The 24,066-nt window shown below is 36.9% G+C and overlaps 3 protein-coding genes across 6 annotated transcripts; all 3 read left to right on the top strand.

Annotated features, from left to right (window-relative positions):
* The first annotated feature begins 1,305 nt into the window (after positions 1–1,305).
* LOC103451868 (uncharacterized) lies at positions 1,306–7,994 on the top strand. 4 transcript variants are annotated; one of them, XR_011574403.1, is made up of 12 exons: positions 1,306–1,575; positions 2,112–2,431; positions 2,633–2,710; positions 2,814–3,370; positions 4,120–4,728; positions 5,011–5,165; positions 5,665–5,879; positions 5,964–6,097; positions 6,187–6,521; positions 6,603–6,706; positions 7,201–7,379; positions 7,671–7,994. XR_011574403.1 is itself a non-coding variant. In XM_008391306.4 (11 exons), exons 2-11 carry the CDS (start codon positions 2,122–2,124, stop codon positions 7,269–7,271), a joined length of 2,568 nt encoding a protein of 855 aa, XP_008389528.2. In that variant the 5' UTR covers positions 1,306–1,575; positions 2,112–2,121; the 3' UTR covers positions 7,272–7,614. The 4 variants fall into 4 exon arrangements, 2 of the variants coding, with proteins under 2 accessions (XP_008389528.2, XP_028947103.1); XR_003767896.2 differs by having other exon boundaries at positions 2,615–2,710; XM_008391306.4 differs by lacking the exon at positions 7,671–7,994 and having other exon boundaries at positions 7,201–7,614.
* A 2,657-nt stretch (positions 7,995–10,651) lies between these two features.
* Positions 10,652–14,864, top strand: LOC103451867 (serine/threonine-protein kinase PBL34-like). Its single transcript, XM_008391304.4, has 6 exons — positions 10,652–11,390; positions 12,717–13,051; positions 13,160–13,295; positions 13,396–13,532; positions 13,610–13,733; positions 14,049–14,864. The coding sequence occupies exons 1-6, from the start codon at positions 11,171–11,173 to the stop codon at positions 14,570–14,572; spliced, it is 1,476 nt and encodes a 491-aa protein (XP_008389526.2). The 5' UTR covers positions 10,652–11,170; the 3' UTR covers positions 14,573–14,864.
* A 4,609-nt stretch (positions 14,865–19,473) lies between these two features.
* LOC103451866 (hypersensitive-induced response protein 2-like) lies at positions 19,474–24,029 on the top strand. Its single transcript, XM_029091629.2, has 6 exons — positions 19,474–19,706; positions 21,747–21,938; positions 22,114–22,234; positions 22,750–22,841; positions 22,924–23,020; positions 23,399–24,029. Exons 2-6 carry the CDS (start codon positions 21,750–21,752, stop codon positions 23,752–23,754), a joined length of 855 nt encoding a protein of 284 aa, XP_028947462.1. The 5' UTR covers positions 19,474–19,706; positions 21,747–21,749; the 3' UTR covers positions 23,755–24,029.
* Positions 24,030–24,066: the final 37 nt, after the last annotated feature.

Genomic DNA, 24,066 nt, shown 5'->3' with positions numbered 1-24,066 from the left:
CATTTCTTAACTACAATTCTAACCGGAGCATTTGTAGGTATTTTGTTCATATATTCAAATCATCTTAATCGACTTTCTTTCATCTTATCTTCAATTGGAGCAACTCCTACTTTACCTAAGATATCATTGTTTCTTAATCTTATAATTTCTCGTACGCCCACATATTCAACGAAACATTCTCATCTCTCATACACTTAGTTTATGCACGTGTTGATACTTGACCGCCCAACATTTCGTGCCAAAAAGCGTTGTTGGCCTTATTGCAATCCTATAAAAAAATTCCTTGAACTTTAATAGCATACCACTGTTAAGGATGTTTAAATTCCAACACTTTTCGTCAAAGGATAATAAGTAAATAATAAAATAATTTTTGTTACTTTGCTTGCATGTTCCATTAGAGTGACAATTTTTTCCTAAAGCAATCGAGAAAGCAACTTACTTGTACTTAAAAAAAAAAATAGAGAGAAATGCATGGTAATTGTGGGAAAAATGACCATAAGGAACTTTCCTTTGTCATTGTTGTGGGGGCGTTGTGGTGGGGGACGTCGGCGATCCTCATCCCACACACCGACACACGCCACCATCGGTTTCAACTAACCCGCCTTCGGTTTGGCTTACAATGGAACCACTCATATTTGCACACGTGGACCACCCCAGCTTCCAGCTTCGACTTCACTCCAATTATTTGATCCAAACCATTTATTATTACACATCTTAATCAGACTTGTTTTAACTAATTTCTGTGGGTTATAGTAGTCATTGTCAAACCAAGTTGGGTTAACAAAACAAAATTGGGTTTTGAGTTCGAAAATACAGTGATCGACTCTAATCATACTTATTCAATTCTCGTCATCATGTGTAGTTCCTTTGGGGCTAGTTTAGTACTGTTGAATTTAAAATTAAAAAAAAACAGTTTTTTTTTTTAAATTTGAGGTAAAAATTGTGTTTAGTAAATTAAAATTTTTTTTTTCTCAAAATTATGGATCCAAAATAGTAGAAAACAAAAACAGCTCCTCCTGCTTCTGAAAACATTTTTTATTTTTTCGCAGCATAACAATCTTAAACTAGCTCTTAATGGCTTATAGAATGAGATGACAAAGAACAAGAGAGAAGTACCGGCTTCATTGATTTACCCAAAAAAAAGAAAAGAAAAAGAGAGATTAGAATAATTTTAAATATTTATTTACCAAAAAAAAAAAAGAGAAAAGGAAAATCTGCAATTTGGGCCCAATTCGTTTGGGCCGATTTTGGTAGTTTCCTTCTCTTTTGGGCTTCATGATTTTGAAAGTTTCCGACCAAAAAACCAACAAACTATTTTCTTCATTTTACAGTGACGGTTATGGTGGCACCGCAGTGGTGAATTCGAACCCGGAAGTCTACAATCAGAGCTCGCAGACTGTCCCATCTGAACTCTGATCGCACTCCACCGTCGCATCACCGTCGTTTAACTTCCGGAGCTTACGATTCGGACATTGCAGGTAGAGAAGCACCGGAATCGAACAATTAGGGTTTTCAGCTTCGAAACTTTCCGGGATTGCGATCACCGCCGAGGTTCGACGGAGGACTCGATCTCAGGTCAGTATATTTGGTTCTGATGAACAGCTAAATAGAATTTAGACTTTGAATTCTCTGCCATTTGCTGCTGGATTCGGCATTGGAAGGTCAGTCTCGAAATTCAATTCCAATGCCGAATCCAGGGAACCAGAAATAGCAGTATAGATTTCGTAATGGGTTGTGAAGATTTTAGAGCTTTTTTTTTGTTATACATATTCCATGATTCAAGAATCGTGATTTGAGATTTAGAGTATTTGAACTGTTTGATCAAGGGCCATTGTTGTAGTGTGGTAAAAGCCTCTGATTTGGATGGCTTTCCATTGGCATTTGATTGCGTGTGTCGAAAATTCGGGTGTATGGGAAAAGTGTTTGGGAAGGTGATGGAGAATTTTCGGGCGTGAATTTCTCTTGCTAGGCACTTTAAGTCCCGTTTCAATGAGAGTTCTTACCAGTCTTATCGGCATGGGTTCACATGTTCAAGCTATACATACATACACATTCGCTTGTTTAACGTAACCCCTGTTTCGTTTGACTGACAACATTTATGGATTTTGCAGTGGTGGGACAATGAATTTTCTTATGCGATCTACTCACCATGTACAGCGTGTGACGGCAGAACAGCCATCTGTTCTGTCTGTACCGCCTGTGCCTCCTGTCCACGAACCACCTGCAGAGACGTATCCTACCCCAAAATCAGCAACAACCTTGGAGGGTCTAATTGCTGAAGATTCATATCCACAGTATTCCACAACCGAAGATAATGCTGCAGAAAGTGAATCTAGTGGTGAAAATGGAATTGGTGCACAGAAGGAAACCTCTATCATAGCAAAGCATTATGATGTCTCTGATGAGGAGGGATGGATTGCCATTCCATACAGTAAGTGCTTTCCATTACACTCAACTATGTTCTGATAATTTGCATAGTGTCGGACTGCATGTGCTCTTATAGGTGTGCACATAAACTGAGTTATGATATACACATATATAGTTGACTGAGTGTTTATATTATGTATTAAATGCGTAATTCTATCATGGTGATTATAAACTAATATGTCTAAAGCTTGTTTTGCTCTTGCAGAAGAACTCCCTGATAATTGGAATGATGCACCAGATATACAGTCATTACGCCCTCTGGACCGCTCCTTTGTTTTCCCTGGTAGTTCTTCAATCTCCCGACTCTTTTGGTTTTGACATGGATTTTATTCTTCACATGGAGGATTCATCCTTTATTAGGACCTGAAATCTAATTTTTAATCCAGGTGAACAAGTTCACATCCTTGCATGCTTGTCAGCATGTAAGCAGGACACAGAAATTATTACTCCCTTTAAATTGGCTGCAGCCATGAATAAAAATGGCATAAGACTAAGTCCAAAGAAACAAAATCGAAATGTGGAAGATAGCAATGGTACATTGTTGGGAAAAGGAGATATGAGTCCTAACAGTCAAGGTACCGATCAAAATGGTGAAACCCTTTCAAAAGAGGGGACTGATTCACAAAAGGATGTTTCTGCTAGTGAATCTCTTCTCAGAATGGAGGATCACAAAAGACAGACTGAAATTTTATTGCAAAGATTCGAAAGGTCTCATTTTTTTGTTAGGATTGCAGAGTCAAGTGAGGCACTTTGGGCAAAAAAAAGTACTTCTAAGAAGTCTTCAGAATCCGTTGAGGCGGATGGTCAAGAGTACATGGAAAATGGAACCCAGAAAACTGCAGTAAATGCCATTATTGATAAAGGGAATTTTGATCCCAATGTATCTGGAGGCGTAGCAAGAAATAATGTCAAGTGTTGCTCTCTTTCTAATGGTGACATAGTGGTATGTGTAATGAAGCTTGTAGGTTATTCATTGTATACATACATATTTTGTGTTGTATACATGCTCGTGCACACGCACACACACCATATGTATATTCATATCGTACTTCAACCCGCTTGAGAAACAAAATATCTAAAAGATATTGGGACATTGTTTATAGGGTGAAAAAGTGGTGAGCTTCTATCTGCACCAAAGGTTTTGCTTACCCATCCAGCTAGTCTTCACACTTAACCCCCTATAATCGTCTCATAATTTTATCTATCGTTTTCTTAGGTTGACCATGGCTCACTGGCAATGACTCTACCACCGGAATTCTTTTTAGGTTTATGTTATTCTGTGCTTGTATTCCAATAATTTTGTTTTCAGGTTACTGTAGGAAAACAAAAATTGTTAATAGAATAATAGAGAGGTATGTTTAGCAGGTTTTTAGGTATACATTGAAGAACCCATGTACGCTTTTTGCTGGTTTGTTGGTCCTCATTTGTTAGCTGAAAGTTTAGAGTAGAATTTCCACCATATTCATGCAGCTTTAGTTTTTAAGCTTCCTGCAAGGTTCAACAGGAGAAAAGCCCTGGTGGGTCTTTTTTGGTACTAAAATAAGTAAGAGTCGTGTAACTCTGATAACAAATTCATGACCCTTCCATTTTAAAATATTCTATATTTTCTTTTTCCTCTCACATTCATGGCTAGTGTAAGCAGTTGTTCAGATCACTTATTCTCATTCCATTTTCTTGTTTGGAAGGATGCAGGTTCTTTTACAAGTGAATGTTGGTGTAGATTTTTTGAATGACCCTGTTATTGAGATTCTTCAGTTTGAGAAATATCGTGAGAGAAGTTTGTTTGCTCAGACTCAGGACAGCTTAGTTGATGCAAATCAGGACCCATGTGGAGAATTGTTGAAATGGTTGCTTCCTTTGGATAACACCCTTCCACCTCCTGCTCAACCTTTATCTCCTCCTTTAACTTCCAATTCAGCAATTGGTAGCACATCTCAAAAATCTGGTTCTCAACTCTTATCCCATTTTAGAAGTTACTCCATGTCATCATTACCACAAAATACTACACCACCACCGGGACCTATTAAAGCTGCAAGTTCTAAGCCAAGCTTTGATCTTGAAGACTGGGATCAGTATTCATCTCAGAAGTTCTTGAAGAATCAAAAAACTGGTGGCGAGGGGCTTTTATCTTTTCGAGGCGTGTCATTGGAGCGAGAAAGATTTTCTGTTCGTTGTGGATTGGAGGGAATCTATATACCTGGAAGAAGATGGAGGAGAAAACTTGAAATCATACAACCGGTAGAAATCCATTCTTTTGCTGCTGACTGCAATACAGATGACCTTCTTTGTGTCCAGATAAAGGTGTGAGCAATGATTGACTAGATCGAGGTGTTTGTTAAATATGTTTTTTTTTCCTCCTGGATTTTGATAATATCTAATCACGCTTGTTCGAAATGACATGTTTGTATGCTTTGTTTCACATTCCTATTAAGTTATCATTTTGTTTTGCAGAATATTTCTTCAGAACATGGGTTAATACTTGTTTTTGCCTTATTTTTTTATAATGTCTAACACTTTGTTAGGAATGACATGTTTACTAGGCTTCGTCTCACATTCCTATTAAGCTACCCTTTTGTTGTGCAGAATGTTTCTCCAGCACATGCACCAAATATTGTGGTGTATATTGATGCTATAACAATTGTTTTTGAGGAGGCTTCGAAAGGTGGACAATCCTTATCATTACCAATTGCATGTATTGAAGCAGGAAATGATCACAGTTTGCCAAATCTTGCCCTCAGGTTGTTGTTATGTCTTTGGTATCTCAATTTGGTTTTCATTTCATACTGTAGTTTTCCTTAATACAAAAACTTCATTTTTTCATTGTGATTGTGCCTTTCTTGATCACATTAATGTCTAGGATTAGAAAATTATATTGGTCGGGCGAAATCCCTAGTACTATATGTTCACATAGAAGAAATTCCTTTGCATGTATAACAGTTGGCAAATTCTCTTGAACTTAGAAAGAGCTTAGATGCCTGAGAAAAAGGGAAGAAAAAAAAAAGACTTGCATCTAGTTTGATAAAACAACCTCTGGCTACTCTGATACCAGGTTTGATACAGCAAATGCAAACTTAGTGACATAGAAAAAGGGCACCATCATTCTGGAATAAAGTTGGAGCTTCATATCTTTAGAATTTGAAACTCATATGTTACATCACACATTTTTTGAAGAAAGATGTATAGCTTTTGGAATCCCAAGTTTATTTGTTCTCTTCTCATTAAAGTTTCTCATGGCAGGAGAGGTGAAGAGCATTCCTTTATTCTTAAACCAGCAACATCCTTGTGGAAGAATTTCAAGGCTGGTGGTGATAGAAGAAATCACTCATCACAACTACAGGCTGGAAATGCAGCACCAAGCTTGCGTCTGCCGCCCAAGACTGTTGAAGGAAAGAAGAGTGCTTCAACTGCTGATCAGTACGCAATTATGGTATCATGTCGGTGCAACTACACTGGTAATTATATATCTCTCAGTGTTCCATATTTGGAGGACCTAAGTTTTAATTTCTAATTCTTCTCCTTTTATGTTACATCTGCAGGGTCAAGATTATTTTTCAAACAGCCAACAAGTTGGTGTCCGCGTGTTTCAAGGGATCTTATGATCTCTGTTGCATCTGAAATGTCCGGACAATCTAGTGCACCCAACGGAGGAGTCTCTCAGCTTCCTGTTCAGGTTTCAAATACTTAGTAGCTCAAATGTGTCTTTGGGGGATTTCCTTTTTTCACGTTGTATTAGGTTCATTCAACTTTTCAATTTTGCAGGTCTTGACTCTCCAGGTTTCAAATCTAATGTCAGAAGATCTAAATCTAACAGTTCTTGCTCCAGCTTCATTCACTTCCCCTCCTTCAGTGGTCTCCTTGAATTCTTCCCGTGCTTCACCAATGAGTCCATTTTTAAGTTTTCCTGAGTATACAGGAAAAAGTCCTACAATACAGAGGCTAAGCTCACCACTCCTTTCGGACAATCAGAAACAAAATGTTAAAGGTGGAGTTTGGCCAGCTTCTTTTAGCGAACAGACTTCTCCATTGTCTGATGCCATTCCAAGCACTGGTCTGTGTTGTACACATCTGTGGCTTCAGAGTAGAGTTCCACTAGGGTAATGCTCCATTTTCTTATCTTCTTTTCGTTTCATATTCATTGATATTTCAGTTATTATAATTTTCTATGGTCACATCAGGTGTGTCCCATCTCAATCTATGGCAACCATCAAGCTTGAGCTACTTCCATTGACGGATGGTATAATTACACTGGACACTCTGCAAATTGATGTCAAGGAAAAAGGTAAACATCTCATTATTTCTACCATTTTTGTTTCCCATGCATCACTGTCGGAAGAATGAGTGGTTTATGCATTTTCATGTCTAGCAAAATTAAGTGCTACGCTAGGATGATTAGTTGATGCTTAGGGGGAGTATTCTACAGTCCTACTGTTCAAATTTTTCCCGCCTTGAGTGTTAAAAGACCATTGTTATTCATAGGTCTGAAAAGAAGATAAATAGCACTTGTATAGGTGTATTCTCATGGATTCTAGGTCCGCTAGTTTGACTGCTTAACGATGGAGCATCAGGAAAAAAATTGGGCACAAGTATCTGGCGGTTAATTTAATCAATAACGAATCAGTATCCAGAAGGCACTTTGGCTGGTTTTCTGCTTTCTCTCTGGTTCCTCTCTCAACACAATATTCCAATCATACCTGAGGGTTATCCTTACTTAAGTGCGAACCTCCAACCGATGCATATGTTGTTCTGATCGAGTATCATTTTCTTGCACGACAGGTGTTACCTACATACCCGAGTACTCACTGAAGATTAATGCGACTTCCAGCATTTCCACGGGGATTCTTTAGGAAACATACAGTGCAGCATGCATTTCATCCTCCCATTTTAACCCGAGCCGTGGAAGAATTTTGAGCCGTCGCATGTGTAGTCATCCAGCATCAGGCTCTTGGCAACAGGTACCGCACCGGGGTTTCCGTTTGCTTTGTTCAGTCGAGATTCTCATGTCAATCGTTCTATAAATACAATTTCCCCGTGTGTGTGTGTTGTAAATGGTGGTTTGGGAGAGGGTAGGGATTGTTACAAAATATCCCTTCGATGGGAGGCTCTATTCTCTGTAGACGAATCTTACTTGTGTGAGAGATGTAATCATTTTATACAGGAAAAAATTATAGAGCTTTTCATTTAGTTTTATACGTGGTAATATTGGCTCATTATTTTCGTTCAATTTTTTTGTTCAACTTTTTCAGTGTCTCTCTGGATCACGGCCGGATACATCACGTGTAATAGTACAATTGTTTGGAAACTGAAAACAAAATTTCCAACCAATTGTATGAAAAATTTCCCCACCATATGATGCGATGCCTCTCGCAACATTTTCACGAGGACCTTACGTGCACCCGCTACGTGACTATACGGTATATTAAACTAATGACGGAATGTTATTTGTTTTAATTTTTCAAACACAGTGCGTTATTTATATTGTCGCAATAGCTACGTGACTATACAGTATATTAAACTAATGATGTAATGTTATTTGTTTTAATTTTTCAAACATAGTGCGTTATTTATATTGTCGCAGTAGCACACCCAGTAAAAGTCTTGTTTAGAGGTTGAGACTCGTGATTTCAACAAAATAAATAAATATATAGATGTATAAAATAAGATTTTTTTATTAATTTTTTTTATGTACGACCATTGACATTCATACTAAAATTTGAAAAACAAAATAAATAATGGCAATTTCTGAAAATCCAGGCAGATGATATTGACAGAGTTGTGGTTTTCAACTTTGATCCCTTAACCTTATGGCATGATACAGGACAGGTTGGCCTACTCCCCCAAATCCCAATCATCATTTAACATTGGGTAATAATCATATGAAATTAAGTTGTAAAATGTAATGTTTCCAAAAAAAAAAAAAATTGTAATTAGAGTGAACTTTTGATTTAGTCGCTTAGTTATTACTTCATTGAAAATTAAGTTCTTAAATTTTTTTTTTTTATAAAATAATATCATAAATTCATTAAAAACTACTAATTTTATCACTATTATTATATTCATAATTATTTTATCCTTTTTTTTTTCGTCAACTTATATGCAACTTTAAGGGTTTATAGGCGAGAAAATAATGTTATTACTTTGTAAAATGCGTCATGTGGCTTATGTGGAAGGAAAATTGAATAAAATAGCTTCAAATCTAATGTTACAGATGTAATTGGCAAATTTTTATTAGTTTAAGGACTGGCTTCTCCGAAAAAAATAGTTTTGGAACTAATTTTTATTCAGATGATAATTCAGGAACAAAGTCGGCAGTTCATACATGTGATTATATTCATGTCAAACTTGGTGTTGGTATAATTAGGTATACCCATGTGCTTCTTACTGTTCCAAACTCTATTTTTGGATTCAGTTACTATGTAGTAAAAAGTTTGTTTTCTTCTCCATTTTTGGTAGTCAAGAGTGACAAGTTTAGAGGAAAGATATTTTGTTTTCTACGAAAACGAGTAACTTTCACACTCTTATTTTTTGTCACATTTTCTCGTTTTTATTTTTATTAATTTAAAATTAAAATAATCATTGAACATTAAAAAAAAATGCAGGCACAACATTCTTATTGGATAAAAAAAAGAAGAATAATAAGCATATTGGAAGTTGGAAGTCAATCTTTGCGTTGCACGCTAAGACCTTAATCTCAACTCACATTTCTTAAAACTAATAAACAAACTAATAATGTCAATACCTTAATCTAAATCTTAATCTTATCCTCCTTTTAATTTAGCTCACAGTACTTCTCCTAGCCGAGATCAAATCTTCTGCACCCAAAATTCGACATCTTTATAACTTATCATTCGCTGACACCTGACAATTCATTTAATCTTTGTTTAACAGTATTAACTCTTGAACTTATCTTCTCAATAAAAAAGGGGTGTGCTATCCACATACCCATTTTTACTTCTCACACACCTCTTGTTAATTTATGTCCGTTGATTTTCTTCAATTCCTCCGATCCAACGGACGAAAACTAAAAATGTGTGAGAGAAGTAAAAAACGGTGTGTGGATATCACACCCCTAAAAAAAAAAACAAACTAAAGATAAATAAAGCCAAAAGAATACATGTCATTCAAGTGACAAGACACAAATAGGCCACAAAATTTTAATTGCAGAAGATTTAAACTCCTCTATCCATGATGGCTTGGGTTTGGCATCAATAGCCAAAATATCTTTATTTTCATCAACAATCATAAATTTAGACGCGAAATATTTTTGTTTTTTGCACGCTTTTTGCATTTTTTTTAAATTTTGTTTTTTAATGTAAAAGCATATACTAGTTAGATCACTTATAATTCTTGATTACTAGTGATTTTTACAATCTCCTTTTTTCCAATATGAACTCATTTCCCTCTCAATCGAACAACAAGATAATGCCTGCCATTACCTTTTTTTGTTTATGGGTTTTATCGCATTATCTACATCTATTCAATAATTGACCATCCCTCTCTCACCAATACAAAATTAGAAAACAAAAATGATATTATTATTTAAAAATTTTTTTTTTTTAAATTGTCAACACTGTTTTGTTTTCCAACTCCACGAATCCGTGACTCGTAGAATTAAATAAGATTCGGAAATACTTTTTAATTTTAGCATAACAAAAACAAGTTGAAAATTCGAAAAAAAATAAATAAATAAATAAAAAAAAGATGAGAATAATTAGATGCATGCATTGCAAGATTTTGCAGGTTCTGAGTAGTGATGATTTAAACCTGACGCGGGCGTTTCCGTCCGCCCACCCAGCCAGACACGTCACCATCCGACTGGGTCCCACCTCTTCCTTTCTCTCTCCTGCCCGAACTGTTCCTACTTTTCCCTTCTCCCCCTGCCCGAACTGCCCGCCCCCTTCCCTCTTTTCCGTAGCCTCAGACATTTGAGAGATTTTTCAGTGTGACTAGTATAAAGGATGGTTACATCACATATCATTATATAAATTGTGGGATATGTGTGCTAAAAAGTTAATAACTTAAAAAATAAAATTTCTCATCATTCCTATTAAAACACGTGATGTATCACTTATGTTCTCGTCACAATTAAAAATTTCTCCAAAGACTTGCACCTCGTACGGTCCAGCAACACAATGGGCAGCCCATACCAGCTGCCCGTTTTCTCCGGCAGCTCGATTGGCCCTTTTCTAGTCTTCGGTTCCATTAAAAATAGCTTTAAAAAATGAAGAGAGAGAATCGATAATTCGGAATATTATATGTGTCTTGTAAGGGTATTTTATCAAATTATTTATTTATTTTTGGTCCCCAAAAAAATATTATTTATTTTTTCACCCAACTTTAAACTGGTCAGCTTGTGGGAGTATTTTCTGAGATTTCTGCAGACATTTCTGGGTTAAAACTGAAGATTTCGCTGTTCCTTTCTGATAAAAACGGACACTTTTCTATTGGGTATTTTGGTTTTTTCCCATTTTCCTCGCGAGCTGGTCGATTTCACTTCAAGGGTTCGTCGAATTTGATCTACTTTCTGCGTGATCTAGCTATTTTCTCAGCTGGGACGTCTTTTTTTTCCTCTAAATTCAGTTGGGTTTTTGTAAAGTTCGGAAATTTCAGAGATTTTGGTGGGTTTTCATATGGGTTGTGTCGGCGGCGGCTAGAGACGTTTCTGGGTGGTTCTGCGGCGGTGGGAAGGGTGGTGGATTTGGGTGTTTGATGGTATCGGGATTTGATTGTTTTTAGGGTTTGTGAAATGGGTTTGAAAGCTGAGGATGGTAAAGTGGAGGCCTGGGACATTAGCAAATCGAAGGTGCGGAGGAAGAAGAAGCACAAAGCTGATGGGGATGATGATGATGACGTGGAGGAGGAGGGGAGTGGGTGTTGGGTTAGGCTGAGGTTCTTTGGGAGCTGCATTTCTTCAAGATCCAAAGTCGATAGCTCAACCAGTGGGACCAGTGCTACTCACTGTGGTGGTAACTTTCTGCTTTTCTTGGAATCACTTTTTTTAGTAGCTCATATGCTTTCAAGTTTGCTTGTTGAGACTTGAGATTGATTGCTTTTTGGGATTGTTCTGTTGTTTCTGTTTGAGCTTGTGTTGTGTAATCTGAGAGTTCTTACTTTGTCAGTCATAGGATAAGCAAATTTAGCGTGGAGATTCTGTAAGTAGTTGCCCATAAGTTGACTGCATTATACTACTTCGTCAATCCAAAGAGCTTTGCTCCTGGTGGATTTTAAAGCATGGAAATTCCCAGTTTTTTTTTTAAATATACCTGCAGTTACCGTGGTAAAATTTGCGTTTTGGAGAGGGGGGGGGGGGGGTTTAGAGTCTAGAGATGAAACCCAGTTGAGCTTTTTTGGTTTCTCATTCGAGAATAACCTGATTGGTGGCTGAAAAAGCCTCTTGATCCTGAAAGAAACATTCCACAGAAACATGTGAGCTTGCTTTTGAGAACAAGAGTTATCCCTCTTTGCTGGGCTTCCTATAGCGCGAAAACAATATCTTGATTCCAGACTGTATGACTAAATAAATACGTAAGACACATGTTTGCGAAAACTTGAAGTGCATTCCGCCTTATTGAAGGATGAAGGCTTGGGTATCCTGATACTGTACTATCCTGTAGTTTTCACTCTCTTTTGGTTTGTTGTATGCTTTGTATAAAACTTATCTGCTTCTTCTGAGGATTGTCAACCAACAAATTAGGTCTGTCTTGTGTGGAAGGTTATGAAAACTAATCAGCAACTAGGAAGGCTCAATCTGTGTGAGTTAGGAACAGTGAGGTTGATAATTACGGAATTGGCAAGGAAAAGATTGGGCATGCAGATGAAATTTTGGTAGCAGAGGTGAGTCTGTATCATACTGGGATGGAAAATTATGGCTTTAGCAACATTTTCCTGGGGTTGGAAGAGTGGTTGTTGAGTTAAATATATAGTGATTCTAGATATAAACTGGTTTTTTAAGATACATGGCCCATGTCAGATGGCTGTCGTCACGGCGTCTAATTTCGATGGTCTTCTAAATTCCTATTGAACGCTACTGACTTATATGATAGTTTGAGCAGTTCTATTTGATATTCTATTCTGTGTTGGACAGCTGATACTCTTATCAAACACACAGAATTTGGTATATCTTTTTGTGCATTTCTTCAGCTGTGTGTACTTGTCTTCTAGAATAATCTCTTACATCAAATCCTACGTATGCTTTAAACTTAATTTGCTTAATGGTTACATGTTTTCAACTTAGTGCGATTATGAAATCATGTTTTTATCAGTTGTCAAATGTTTCTTTTTGGTGTGTGCAGAAATTAAATCTATAAATGATACAAGCAGAGACCAACCAACAGCTACTGTAGTCTCTTCATCAACCACTAGTAATACAGAAAGTAATGCATCCACTTCCAAACTTGAAGAGGAACTTAAAGTTGCTTCACGGTTGCGAAAATTCACATTTATTGATCTTAAATTGGCAACAAGAAATTTCAGACCTGAAAGTCTTCTTGGTGAAGGTGGTTTTGGTTGCGTGTTCAAGGGGTGGATAGAAGAAAATGGAACTGCTCCAGTAAAACCTGGCACAGGTCTTACTGTTGCAGTTAAAACTCTTAACCATGATGGACTTCAGGGTCATAAAGAATGGCTGGTTTGGACCTTTCCTTATTTTTTCGTAACTTTAGCACTGCTTAATAGTTTGATGTTCTATGCCCATTTTGTACAATTATTGATTTTTGTTTGGCTTTCAACGTGGCAGGCTGAAGTAAATTATCTTGGTGACCTTGTCCATCCAAACTTAGTTAAACTTATAGGATACTGCATTGAAGATGATCAAAGGCTGCTAGTGTATGAGTTCATGCCTCGAGGGAGCTTGGAGAACCATCTATTTAGGAGTATGTAACTGCCTTTCTGAAAATTTATTTTTCATTCAGTGCACCCAATTAGCCAATTAGGAGTATTATTTTTGGCATTCACAATATCTACTATGTGCAGGGTCGTTGCCTCTTCCATGGTCTATTCGAATGAAGATTGCATTAGGTGCTGCAAAGGGCCTTGCTTTTCTCCATGAGGAAGCAGAAAGACCTGTGATCTATCGTGACTTTAAAACCTCTAACATTTTATTGGACGCAGTATGTGCTTGAAGCTTTGGAAAACTCACATACTCCCCCTTTATATGATTCATCTTTCTAATAAAGTGCCATTTCAGGATTACAATGCCAAGCTGTCTGACTTTGGACTTGCCAAAGATGGTCCCGAGGGTGATAAAACTCATGTCTCCACCCGTGTGATGGGAACTTATGGTTATGCAGCTCCAGAATATGTAATGACTGGTAAGGAATATATCTCTCAAAGATAATTAGTTAAGATACTGCTATTGAAATACTTAAATGGTCGTCTCTTCGTTTTTTCTTGTAATTGCCCATCCGCCTCACTAGTTTGCTTGGTTTAGTTTCTCAAACTTCATGTCTTGAGCATATAGAAGTTATACTGCCATTATCTGGTAGTGAGTGTTATTTACAGGAGCTAGGTCTCAAGACGGTGGCTGCAATTAGTGCTCATCCTGTTGGACATTATGTTGTCGATGTACGTAAAGATTCTCAATACTTTGTTGAAGTCTAAGTAGATTCACTTGTATTTTGTTGCAGGACATCTTACATCTAAGAGTGATGTCTATAGTTTTGGTGTGGTTTTACTCGAGATGCTGACTGGCAGAAGATCCATGGACAAAAATCGACCCAATGGCGAACATAACCTTGTGGAGTGGGCACGGCCACATCTAGGAGAAAGAAGAAGATTCTACCGGTTGATAGATCCTCGGCTTGAAGGCCACTTTTCAATAAAAGGTGTTCAAAAAGCCGCACAACTAGCTGCTCACTGCCTTAGTCGAGATCCAAAGGCCAGACCCTTAATGAGTGAAGTTGTCGAAGCCTTAAAGCCGCTGCCAGCCCTCAAGGACATGGCAAGCTCGTCATATTATTTCCAGACCATGCAAGGTGACCGTGTCGGGTCCAGCCCAAATACCAGAAACGGCGTCAGACCACAGGGAGGATTGCTGACGAGGAACGGGCATAATCAGCAGAGGAGCCTTTCGATACCAAATGGTACCCATGCTTCTCCATATCACCTTCAACATCCCCAACCATCACCAAAACCTAATGGCAAATCGTAAGATAGGGTTGGCAGCTGTCTGTATCAATTCCCACCTCCTGTCAGCAATCATTTTCTTCTTCTTTTTCCCCGTTTTTCGCTTCTTCGATCCGTATAGATGTAATTTTCGGTTAAAGCATTTGTTCTTGGACAGCTGGAAAAGCAGCAGGGATTCATGTTTGCTTTGATGTTATGTTTAGAATGCAAGGGCAGGTGAAGCTTCTTTGAGCAAAAATGTCTTCTGCCATATTTGGTTGGAAATACCATATTTAATTTGTCATCTTATTAATACAACAGTTTCACTATATGCGAAACAGGAACCATCTGACCACAACATGTTATCTATTTTCCATGAACAGAGGAACATATATTGATATATATATATATATGTATGTATGTATATACCGCCATGAGGAATGGGAACACTGGGAGGAGAAAACCACAATGCTCTCAATTTCTTAGCTGGGAATCTTAACTCCTCCCGCGGCGTGTACCCAAAATCCAGGAAAATTTTGGCCATGGAATCAATCCCATAACCATTCACCTATTTATTGTTCCAAATTTGAAACAACTCCAATACACAATGCTAACGAGATCAATTAAAAATGAATATGTTAATTAAGTCAGTTAGCTAGGACACTATGCTCGTAGTTTAGATTCTATAGAACATCGTTTTTTGTCAACAAAAATGAATGCGTATCATCATATACAAAGTCTGAAGTCTTAACAGAGTTACCCCAAAAGTCCTGAATGCAAAATGATCATAGTAAATTTGTTCATCGGAAGCGGACCCAACAAGCTCCAAGATTGCTTTTGCAGTTGGGTTTCTGCTTAGGTAGACAGCCTCCATGCTTGCCAACACTCCTCTGAAAAAACGATTCAGCTCCCTGCAATACATGATCAAATAATCTAAATAGTAAATATATATTACTGTCTAGCGGTATTCATTTCCAACAGGCAAAAGGTCAAACCTGGAAAAGAGAATCATGGGATAGTGCGTCGTGTTCTGGAGCTGGGAAGGAAAATCATTCTAAATCCATCAACTCTTATTAAAGTTAACCTTTTTTTTATTTAAGGTTCAACTTTTATGAATGACAAGTACATATTATATTTGTGTTAAGTTCGATACTTAGTAAGTAGGCGATCAATTGTATGGTGGTTGATTCTAAAAATTACAAAGCCTATGCGGCACATATGTTGAATAACTAAGAGCTAACTACGTCCTTTCTTTAGTAGCTCAAATGCTAATGTAGGCGTGCCAATTTACTAATGAGCTCAAGCGAGTGAATATTAAGGTTTGGCCGTCTACCGAATTGATATTATGAACACATATCCTCAAAGAAAATGAGCGTCTTAATCGTAAAGAATGTTTGGGGTGAGTAGCCAATTGTAGGTGTGAGGTTTTCGCGTAGAACGTTGATTTGTGTGTTAAGTTGAAAGTTCTTGTCTTGTTGCACGATCTCTTTTTTATATACTGCACACCTCACAAATCATTCTTCCACCAAAAATTTGTCACCTCCGAATCTCACCTTCTTTGACTTGAATTAAGATTTTGAACCTAAACTCATTGTGCGATTAATTTAAACTTCATCCAAAAACCAATCTTGATTTTTAACAATCCCACTTAAAGTAGAATATTGTATGTATATAAAAATAAAAAATCATCCAAATTCAAAACAAAATAAAGAGATAGACCTTGCAGAAACATCATCTAAGTGAAAAAATATTTGGTCATCTAATACGTGAAACAAACCATGGTTAAGGACATTTTTTCTTTTAAGAGAGAGAGTAAAAAACATCCTAAACATTGAAAGTTTAACTATGATATTATTCTTTTATTGTTGTTTTGTTAGTATTGATTGATGTGGGACGTGATTGGATGAGAAGGCAAAATATGAAACAATAACCTACTATAATTGTCAAAATAAGGACAAATTTTTAAGCGTTTTCATCACTCACTTGTGCCAAGTGGTATTCTCCACTTGTTAGAATATAACACCTAAATTTCGTTAATTAAAAAAAATATATATATTTAAATGTTAAAATTTCCACTAGTGGAAACATCACCTAGCACAGGTGCCTGGTACCCTGAATATTTCTCCAAAATAAGAGACAAAGAGAGCATTATTGGTGGTGGGGCTTTGAATTGAAGCATGATTAAAATGCGAGGTGATATGTGAGGCTTTGGATTTGATCTTGGACAACTGACGAATTGGCCTATTAAATTCGTTATTTAAAAGATTCGAAATTAAAACTTTAATCTTATAAGTAAAAGGAAATACTGTAACTTTAATTAGTATTGGTATGAGTAATTTGTCAAATTATAGGATATTTACAAAGTATTTATTGTAATGAGTCGGAAGCTCACTTGTATAGCCTAATACAAGTTATACCTTATGACCTGTTTGGAGTTAACATTTTAAAGTACTTCATGAATAAGCATTCACATGTACTTCTTCATAAAGCGCTTCTATGACTTAGATATACTTTCAATTTTTTCTGCCAACAGCAGCCAAACTCATTTTTAGACATTAAAAAATGCTATGCTTTTAATCATTTTTGAATCAGCGTCTGGTAAACCAGGTCGTCTTCGTTCACAATAAAATTGAAGAAAGCAAGCTTCTCTCAAATAGTAGAGCAAACGTTTTTCATGTAAAACGAAGCACAAGAATAGAAAGAGGGGGGATATTTCGGGTAGCGGTGGAGTCAGAAATCGAGGTTAGGAGGGGTCTCTAAGCCATATGAAAACACTTGGACAAAAATAATATAACTAGTGGGAGCAAACTTGAAGTTTCACTTTATGTAGTGGAAAGAAATTTTAATCAAAAGAGAGTAATGTAGTCACGAAAAAAATACAATTAAGATAATTATATCATCAGCACTGACTTCTTATGAGTTCCTAGATATAAGTTGAATGAAAATTAAGGATCATGGCCCAAAACTACAGCTATGAAAATTTTATTTCAAGATAAATTCTTCCTCTATTTCTTATATACGAGTTTGACTGTAAAACAACATTCTATCATGCAAAATGGTGAACTAACTAGGGAAGGTTAGTTCGTATAAGTCTTTGGTTTCATAACAATACAATTGTAAAATACATTTTTAAATCAATTAAAGAAACAAAATAAAACTAGTTGGAAGCAAAAGCACATAAGTTGAAGAATGAGTATCCAACCTAAAGCACACAAACATAGCGACAAAGTGAAATAACTTCAAGGTAGGCATGAGTCTTTCCTGGTCGTCAAGTGGCTCTATTACTGATTATGAGAAGAGAATTGCTAAGGAAATTCTCTCAAAGTGGAACTCTCTATGGATTCTTTGTCATCTCACGTTTTTTGCATAATATTGTATAATACTGGCACGATAGTTTGTCCAAAAACATGAAATTACAAAGAATACGTAAAAAGTCACAGTTTTAAGAGAATTTCCTTAACGTTTCTCTTCTGAAAAGGGAATGTAGGTGCTGCCGAGTTTCCTCATTCATCTTCGGCCTTTTTGTTTTTGGATAATGATACAGCGCGTAGACCATAATACAAGTTTACCAGCTGGGTCAACCAATTATATATTAACCACAAAATGTTGATTAATGGGTCCAAATTTTATACCGATAAATCAACGGTTGCTTTCAAGCAATTATATATTATTTTAGGAAAATTAATGGTTGCTTGCTCGCAATTATCTATTAAATTAGGAAAATGTATTTTGACAAGTCACCAGCAGCCAATTAAAATCCAGATTTTCTCACAAACAGTTGAATGACAAACAAATGAAAGCCCACGCTTCTTCGACTTTTCTTCAGACGTCATATAAATGTATAATGATGTCACTAACACGAGTACTCCTCAATTCAACATATTTTTTTAACAAAATTTGTAAACTTTAGAGAGAGGAAGCACTTCTGCTCGTTGAACATTTTTAGTTCAAAGTGTTTTTATTATAAGCATGTCGATATTTTTAATAAAAAGTCAAATAAATAATTTTTTACGCATATTTATTTGTTTTATGCACAGTCTTATTTATTTATGTTATTTGAATAAATAAATAAGTAGGCATATTCTTGTTTGTTTATTCAATTCAAAGTTCATAAATAAATAGATATGTGTATGAGAGAAAAGGGGTGTGCAAAAGTTAGTTCTCAAAATCAAAGTGCTTCTTGTAAAAGCACTCAAAAAGCAATTGTCGAGGATCTTCCAACTTGAGTTTGATCTCCCACGACAAATTTTATGCAGCTAAGGCTCTACTTTGGCTTAGTGATTGACTAGGGGGTTAACATTAGTACACTACGGCTTCACGTGGTATTGGGACTACATTAGAAAAGGAATTTGCCTGTGATTAATGTGCTGTGCAATACATTTTATAATGTTTTATGATAACGTTGTCAGAAGCATATTTGGTTATTTGAATACATTTTAATAATTTTTAAAGGACTTCCAAACATACTCTTTGCATATAATTAAAAAAAAACCACAAATATTAATTAAAATTATTTTTAGTTTTTTGGGTTGGCTTGGGTTGAGAGTGAGATTGAAATCTAAGCATTCATTCATAGACCACAGTAGAATTTCAAGTCAGGTTTACTCTTTGATTTTGGGTATGAGATATAAAACTGATAAAAATATGAGTGATTTCCTGGTTAAAAGTTTTAAAAGAACATGTGCCATTTGATTGTTGTCAAGAATAAACTGAAATACCTAGAGCTTTTTCGAGCCCTATTAAAGATTAGTCCTATCTTTTGAGGTATGAGATACCTAGGCTTTGGGAAATAAATAAAATAGAAGGACCACACTAGATCAAATTCAAGTAAAATTCAAGCATTAACACATCACATGAAAGCCTAATCATCATCAATAAAATTAATCTTATTATTAAAACTAGTAATCTCATATTTAAGTTATACCAAAAGATACGGTACGGAGGTGGCCACAGAACCTGCGTGTCACGCACCTAGGAAAATTCTGCGCAAAGCTGTGCTGTCCCCGAAAGCGACCCGAACTTCTTCCTTGGCGCGGATAAAGATAAAACCCTCTCGCCCAAAATTTCCACTCCCTTCGCGGCCCTATAAATATCCACTTCTCTGCAATTCCTATTTCCCAAATTTCACGTGGCCGCTTCTCGTCTTCGCTAACCTCGCAGACAAACGCTTCCATCCTGAGGTGAATTTTCACTCTAATTTTGCATTCCTTACCGTTTTCGTTGCTGTAATTGTTCGATTTTTCAAAGGAATTTGCTTTTTCTTTTTATTTTTTTATTTTTCTGGTTCTTCTAGCTCTTGATTTTACAGCGTGAATCGGTTGGAGTTTTAATTTTACTTGAATTTCCGACTGAAACTTGTGTGATTTGATTTGACATGGTATAATTTTGGATAAATTTGCTTGAGAAATTGTTGTATGATTATTTTGTAATTATTTATTAATATTAGTTGTTGAGGAATGCTGGGAGACTCGCTCAAAAAACAAGTCTGCATTGACTAACTCTCTGCCCTGGCCCAGCATACACTTTCTCAAATACTGCATACGGGTCCCAATTATGGATAGACTCTGTACCCAAGTAAACACTTTGTCAAATATGGGTCACACCAGTATAATTTTGAAGAAAGACCCATCTCTTCCTCTATTCTACCAAATCAAGAAATTCGTTTAATTAATCTAATTTTTACACCCAAGAACTCGCTTCTATCACCGATTCACTGTCTCCTGCAAACGGAGGAGGATTATCTTCCTCCTAATCTCTTTCTCTTTCTCTTTCCCTTTCATTCTATCTTTCATCTTATTTGAACGGTTACGATTAAGCCACGTTAATATCTTATGTTGATTTTTTTATAGAGATAATAAGACAAAAAATAACGTGTGAGAGGAGAGAAGAAGAGGGAAGGGAAGGGATAAGAATAAGAAGGAAGATAATCCTCCTCCCCTGCAAACACCTCCGGCAAACCAAGATATCTCCACCACTTCCAAACTCACCCACTTTTTGTCGGAAATCCCAACAACCCCATCGCTCCCTTCATCACCTAAATCTGCGACCACTTCACTTTTTTTTTTATCAAAAATATCAATCAAGAGATTGAGAATCAAAATCAAGACCATGCCCTTCCTCTCTCATTAAAAAAATTTCCATCCATTTATATAATAATAGATGGCGTACCATCTAATGTTTCGGACACATAAAAAAACTCTCGTTATTGAACTCGCTTTGGTCTGTTAGGTTTATATTGATATGTAGGTAGATCAACTTTTAAGCTCAAATTTGCAAATCATATTAAGTGTTGTCAATAATATATAAGTAATAATCCAGTGGTGACAAACTATTTATAAAATTTGGTCTAAATATGTGGTAGCCCTAGCGTTTTTGTTATCTTGTGGCTGTTTTCTTTATTATGTTGCAGATTACTGTTATCTATTTAAATTATAGTAAATATTTCCTCTGTGGTCAAGCCGGTAAGGCGTGTGTATAAGGATTGAATCATTGACGGAAGTTACTCAATAAAAGTAAAACTGAGACTGTCCTGTTATTTTTAACTAAAAGTAGAGATATTATGTGGACGCGTGACGCAGTCGATTTTAGCTTCATACGGCTGTTATTTAATACAAATTGATTAGTTCAAGGCTTAGGTTTGTAACAATCCAGCTCTGGTTGAACAGTTCAGCGTTGAGGCACTTAGCCAGTTGTTCCATTTGGCAGCTCATCTGCGTTGTCCTTAGTTTTTAATATATGGGGTGTGATATCCACACATCCATTTTTACTTCTCCCACACCTTTTTGGTTTTTGGCCGTCGGATTGGATGAATTGAAGAAGATCAACGGACATAAATTAATAAGGGGTGTGTGAGAAATAAAAAGGGATGTGTGGATAGCACATCCTTATATATTTGTTCGCATTGCGATGAGAACTAAAGTTTGAACATATCTTGTTGGTTACTTGTGCACTTGGTGAAATTTGTATAGTATTTTATAGTGTCATAATATATTGTTTCTGAAAGCAAGCCTTGCCTGTATAAACCTTCTTTAAATTGAAATTGAAATGTGACGGTTATTGCAATTTATTAAAAGATATCGTAATCCTTCTTCTTGAGATAAAATGTACTTTATTAAAAGATATCGTAATCCTTCTTCCTGAGATAAAATTTAATTTTCTTAAGTTGACTATAAAAATCTGCATTACAATTAACATCTGATTACCGTTGTTGGCATAATCAGAAAATGGGACAAGTTCTTGGTTGTGTTCAAGTGGACCAGTCTACTGTTGCTATCAGGGAAACTTTTGGGAAGTTCGATGATGTGCTTGAACCTGGCTGTCACTGTTTGCCATGGTGTTTGGGTAGCCAGATAGCTGGTCATCTCTCTTTACGTGTGCAGCAATTGGATGTTCGTTGTGAAACAAAGACGAAGGTTCGTTTCATATTGATTCATTTCAATAAGAGGATTTTTATGACCTTCTAAGCATGCACCGTAGCGCACTGCACACGCACTGTAGGAGTATCTCTTAGTACTGGAGTAACAAAGTCGGAGTTTGGAATTTGAAGTTCAATCTATCTTGCAATTCTGATGTTTGGTGTTTCTTCAGGATAATGTTTTTGTTACTGTGGTTGCCTCTGTTCAATACCGAGCTTTGGCTGAGAAGGCTTCTGATGCTTTTTACAAGCTCAGCAATACCAGAGGGCAGATCCAGTCTTATGTCTTTGACGGTATGAATTTATTACTGAAACTCATAATTACACAAGTTATTTTTGGTTGTTATTTTCCTTCTAGCAATCAAAATATCTGTAAATAGCTAGTTCAGTTGTGTCATGAATCATCATTTATCACAGGTTAGAAAATAGTGCAGCTTGTGGATAACTGTGATAAGTCGACTTTTGATGGGGCTTTCGTTTAAATTTTTCTTAAAACATGATTTGGATCTGTTTAGAGATGGGACTGTTCTTTGAGTAAAGGTCGTACCCAGTGCACAAGGCTCCCGCTTTACGCAGGGTCTGGGAGAGGTGAATGTCGGCTAGCCTTACCCCCATTTATGGAGAGGCTGCTCCCAAGTCTCGAACCCGAGACCTACCGCTCATGGGCGAAGGCACTTGCCATCGCACCAAGTGCGACCTCTTAGGCTCAGTGCTTTTAAGTCTAGCTAATTCTTGTTTCAAGCCATCGTACCTTGGAGAGGAGTATGGTGTGGTTGTTTAAACCAACGGAATTCTATTTTTCTTTTCAGTTATCAGGGCAAGTGTTCCAAAGTTGGACCTAGATTCGACCTTTGAGCAGAAGAATGATATAGCCAAAGCTGTGGAAGATGAACTTGCAAAGGTATGGGTGTTTCTGCCTTGTTCGGTATAGAATCCAGCTGTGAAACATCTATTATGCTTAGTAATTTATTGTCAATACGCAGGCCATGTCGCATTATGGGTTTGAGATAGTTCAAACACTAATTGTGGATATCGAACCAGATGAGCATGTGAAGAGAGCAATGAATGAGATAAATGCAGGTATAATATTTCGTTTAAATATTGACTGATAGAATTTTCTGGCAGTTAAAACGAATGGGATTTTTTTCATGAGAGGTCGCACTTGGTACGATGGCAAGTGCCTTCGCCCATGAGCGGTAGGTCTCGGGTTCGAGACTTGGGATCAGCCTCTCCATAAAATTAAAAAGAATCGGTGTGGATTCTCCTCCGTTGCACTTTGGAACATGAAAAGTGTTGAGACCGAGATGTCTCATGCGCCTCTTTGAATTATAATTCCTTTTTTGCAGGACACCAACACAAATGCACCTGCAATAAGTGTTTTTCTTTGAAATATTAAGTTTGTTTGGCCGTAACAGCCGCAGAACGACTAATATATGCTTGTTTTCCAATAACTAATAGCTGCTAGGATGAGGCTGGCTGCAACCGAGAAAGCTGAAGCAGAGAAGATACTGCAGATTAAGCGAGCTGAGGGAGAGGCGGAGTCCAAGTACCTGTCGGGGCTCGGCATAGCAAGGCAGCGCCAGGCCATTGTGGACGGGCTGAGAGACAGTGTGCTGGCCTTCTCTGAGAACGTACCCGGGACATCATCCAAGGATGTCATGGACATGGTTCTGGTGACCCAGTACTTCGACACATTGAAGGACATCGGTGCGTCCTCAAAGTCCAACTCGGTTTTCATCCCGCACGGACCCGGTGCTGTGAAAGATATCTCTTCACAGATAAGAGACGGCCTCCTTCAAGGAAGTCGGGTGTAATGCCGTTACATGGTAAGTAGTGGGAGGCTCGGCATCTTTAAGCTTCCGATGGTTTGTTAGCGCGGTTACGCTAGACTCGAATTTGGGTGTGATTTAGGATCTAAAACAGCGTGGTTAATTTTATTGTTGAATTATTGGACGTATCGTCACGTATATAATTTTCAGTGTGAGTTTTCTATGCTTGTTTTGGCTTTTTGAAACTGAAGGGTGATGCTTCAACTTTGTAATATAGTCTACAAGTTAATCAAAATATTTGCCCCTTTTTCTATTTACAATTTTCTTGCTCTTTTTGTGGTTTAATTTGCTATTTTT

The sequence above is a fragment of the Malus domestica genome, chromosome 13 (assembly GCF_042453785.1).
Source record: "Malus domestica chromosome 13, GDT2T_hap1".
Taxonomy (NCBI): Eukaryota; Viridiplantae; Streptophyta; class Magnoliopsida; order Rosales; family Rosaceae; genus Malus; species Malus domestica.
This window is presented reverse-complemented; position numbering and strand designations above follow the sequence as displayed.

What these genes read in the sequence shown, in the direction of transcription:
- LOC103451868 (XM_029091270.2), top strand. Translation starts at nt 2,122, where the DNA reads ATGAATTTTCTTATGCGATCTACTCACCATGTACAGCGTGTGACGGCA. An exon ending in TTCTTTGTGTCCAGATAAAG is followed by an intron (nt 4,729 to 5,010) that starts GTGTGAGCAATG and finishes TTTGTTGTGCAG; the next exon opens with AATGTTTCTCCAGCACATGC. An exon ending in TCTCTCAGCTTCCTGTTCAG is followed by an intron (nt 6,098 to 6,186) that starts GTTTCAAATACT and finishes TCAATTTTGCAG; the next exon opens with GTCTTGACTCTCCAGGTTTC.
- LOC103451867 (XM_008391304.4), top strand. Translation starts at nt 11,171, where the DNA reads ATGGGTTTGAAAGCTGAGGATGGTAAAGTGGAGGCCTGGGACATTAGC. An exon ending in AGGGTCATAAAGAATGGCTG is followed by an intron (nt 13,052 to 13,159) that starts GTTTGGACCTTT and finishes TCAACGTGGCAG; the next exon opens with GCTGAAGTAAATTATCTTGG. An exon ending in CTAACATTTTATTGGACGCA is followed by an intron (nt 13,533 to 13,609) that starts GTATGTGCTTGA and finishes GTGCCATTTCAG; the next exon opens with GATTACAATGCCAAGCTGTC.
- LOC103451866 (XM_029091629.2), top strand. Translation starts at nt 21,750, where the DNA reads ATGGGACAAGTTCTTGGTTGTGTTCAAGTGGACCAGTCTACTGTTGCT. An exon ending in TGGAAGATGAACTTGCAAAG is followed by an intron (nt 22,842 to 22,923) that starts GTATGGGTGTTT and finishes GTCAATACGCAG; the next exon opens with GCCATGTCGCATTATGGGTT. An exon ending in AATGAATGAGATAAATGCAG is followed by an intron (nt 23,021 to 23,398) that starts GTATAATATTTC and finishes AATAACTAATAG; the next exon opens with CTGCTAGGATGAGGCTGGCT.